This window comes from Penaeus vannamei, chromosome 27 (genome assembly GCF_042767895.1).
Source record: "Penaeus vannamei isolate JL-2024 chromosome 27, ASM4276789v1, whole genome shotgun sequence".
NCBI classification, from domain to species: Eukaryota; Metazoa; Arthropoda; class Malacostraca; order Decapoda; family Penaeidae; genus Penaeus; species Penaeus vannamei.
In genome coordinates, this window is record NC_091575.1 from 12,990,035 (window position 1) to 12,992,534 (window position 2,500).

General features: G+C 36.6%; 1 protein-coding gene across 2 annotated transcripts in view; it reads right to left on the reverse strand.

Moving 5' to 3' along the window:
* LOC113811778 (uncharacterized) overlaps positions 1-1,876 on the reverse strand; it is a 6,371-nt gene extending 4,495 nt beyond the window's left edge. The window contains exons 1-3 of one of the 2 annotated variants that reach the window (XM_070140504.1): positions 1,853-1,876; positions 494-665; positions 198-319 (exon numbers count right to left, since the gene is read on the reverse strand). In XM_070140504.1, coding sequence (XP_069996605.1) covers positions 198-319; positions 494-665; positions 1,853-1,861 — 303 coding nt within the window. In that variant the 5' untranslated portion in view covers positions 1,862-1,876. The other variant, XM_070140503.1, reaches the window with a different exon arrangement.
* Between the last annotated feature and the right edge of the window lie 624 nt (positions 1,877-2,500).

Here is a 2,500-nt window from a genome sequence, read left to right on the forward strand (position 1 = left end):
GGAGTGGGAGGAAGGAGGAGGGAGTGGGAGGAAGGAGGAGGGAGTGGGAGGAAGGAGGAGGGAGTGGGAGATGAAAAGGAAGGAGGAAGTGCAAGAGGAAGAGGAGGAAAGAAGGAGAGGGAAGAATGAAGAAAGGAAAGAAAGAAGGAAAAATGAAGGGAGGAAGGAAGGAGAGGAGGTCGCGATCTGTCTCCTACCTTGGGGTCATCAGGATAAGGCAGCCCATAAATGTCGAAGTCTGGCAGTGTACCGGGAAGATTCTTGTATATCCCGGGGCATTCGCTTCGTACCTGGGGACACTCGCCATCGTGCTCAGGCTCTGTGGTTAAGTGGAAGCACGTCAATAATGATTAAAAAATAAATTAATAATATAAACACTGACATATCAATGCACATGATAAACCATAGCCAAAACAATATTAAATGATCGACCAAAAAATAATATAAAGAAAATAATAAGACGCCAGCACTAGAATCTGGCTTCAGGCATTACCTTCCGGAGTGACTGTCTCGCCGTCATTATCGCAGCAGTAAAACACGTTATCTGGCGTTTTGCACCAGAATTCGCAGTTGGAGTTGGAGGGCGGCGTCGCTTCTGGGACGTCGATCGCCGAGCTCCTCACGCCAGTCCCAAGGCACACCCATAGCAGTGTCAAATACAGTGCCTGAGTGGGAAGACGTGGCACCATAAAAGAAAAATTAACCAAAGTTTCTTATTTTCGTTCATTATGTCCAATAAATGTGATAATTATCCTAGCAACTGAAGGCTGTGTGGAACTAATACTCTTCCATTTTGGTTACGGAATGTACAATGAGCTGAGGGTATGGCAAATTTAACATGAGTTTAGAATCATTCGATCTATCGCTTGCATTTATTTTTCGTCTAAAAGAGGGTTTGGTGAAACTCGACTCTTGTCCGAGGGTATTACGGAGGTTCTCGAATGTCCTGAGCTTGTGATTACGTGTAAATAAAACAACGAAGATGAAGAATAAGAAACTACACGAATAGATCATGGGTCTTTTCGCTAAAGACTTTTCTCACGCCAAAAGAAATTCAGTATATTTGCGTTTACTCATTGTTGTTCTCTTCCCTTCGTGGTTTCATTTGCAATTTGTGCAGCATGAATCTTGTGTGGAATTCATGACAGATTGCAACAGGAACAGCGAAGGGAAGGACAAGAAAACACACGAATATTCGTGTGTTTTCTTGTCCTTCCTTTCGTTGTTCCCGTTGCAGCATGAATCTTGCACGTTACAATTGTACATGAAGGGACACACGAGTCACTGGGGTGTAATTTGCAAATCATTAGCCGTTTTAAAACATGGCAAGTAATTAAGCTTTATTTCACTGCGATCGAAATCTACATGCAAATCCTCATGAATATCAATGCATTTAGAGAACTTACAAATTCCTACTAAGCTGACTTTGCACCGATTTCATTATAATAAGATAAGTGAATGGATATTTCTTGTCTCTTATCGTGTATACAAAATTGTGCTCTCTCTCAGATGCCGCATAGCTTTGTTATTATCAACTTCCGAAGGTAGTAATACCATAGACGAAAAATGCCTATTTTCGTTGATTACATGTAAAATTTACCTCCTAACAGATAGCCGTGTGAAACAAACTATTCCAACAAAATACCACGCGCGTTTTCAATGCCTAAGTCAATCTCAGTCACTTTTATATACTGTTTACCTGCTGCATTGTACCATACTACAGAGTGTAAACAAGTCACGCAGTTCCTTCTTGACGTGTAAACTGACGCAAACCGGAAGAAATTTTGACGTAAATGGAGCCGACTCTCCTACTCGTTGATCGGAAAGTTTATAAGCAAAGTGTTATTACTACCTCCGGCATTTAACAGCTGGTCGTTTCTTTCCTTGCCGATAGAGGGTACTGGTTTAAAATAAGTTTCTGAATATGTATATTTTTTACGTGATAGATAATTTTTAGGTAGGAATTGTGATTACATTTTCTACTTTATATAAAGCTAAAACTAAAAGAGCAGGAAAACTCCTTGTGTTGAATGCACATGACGACGACAGAAAAGTTGGATACAGAAGTATAGTGATGTATTCCAGAGCACAAGATTTAATAGAAAACGGAGAGCTCTTGTAAGAGAACGTTTTTAATTAGAGGGGTAACTAATATCGTGCATATATGTTTATATGTTTATATATATATATATATATATATATATATATATATATATATATATATATATATATATATATGTGTGTGTGTGTGTGTGTGTGTGTGTGTATATATATATATATATTTATATATATATATATATATATATATATATATATATATATATATATATATATATATATATATATATATATATATATATATATATATATAATATGTATGTATGAATATACAATAGTATGTATATGTGCATATGTATACATATGTATGTGTATGTATATATATATATACATATATAAATATAAATAAAAATAAATATATATATATACACACTGTCCTTAT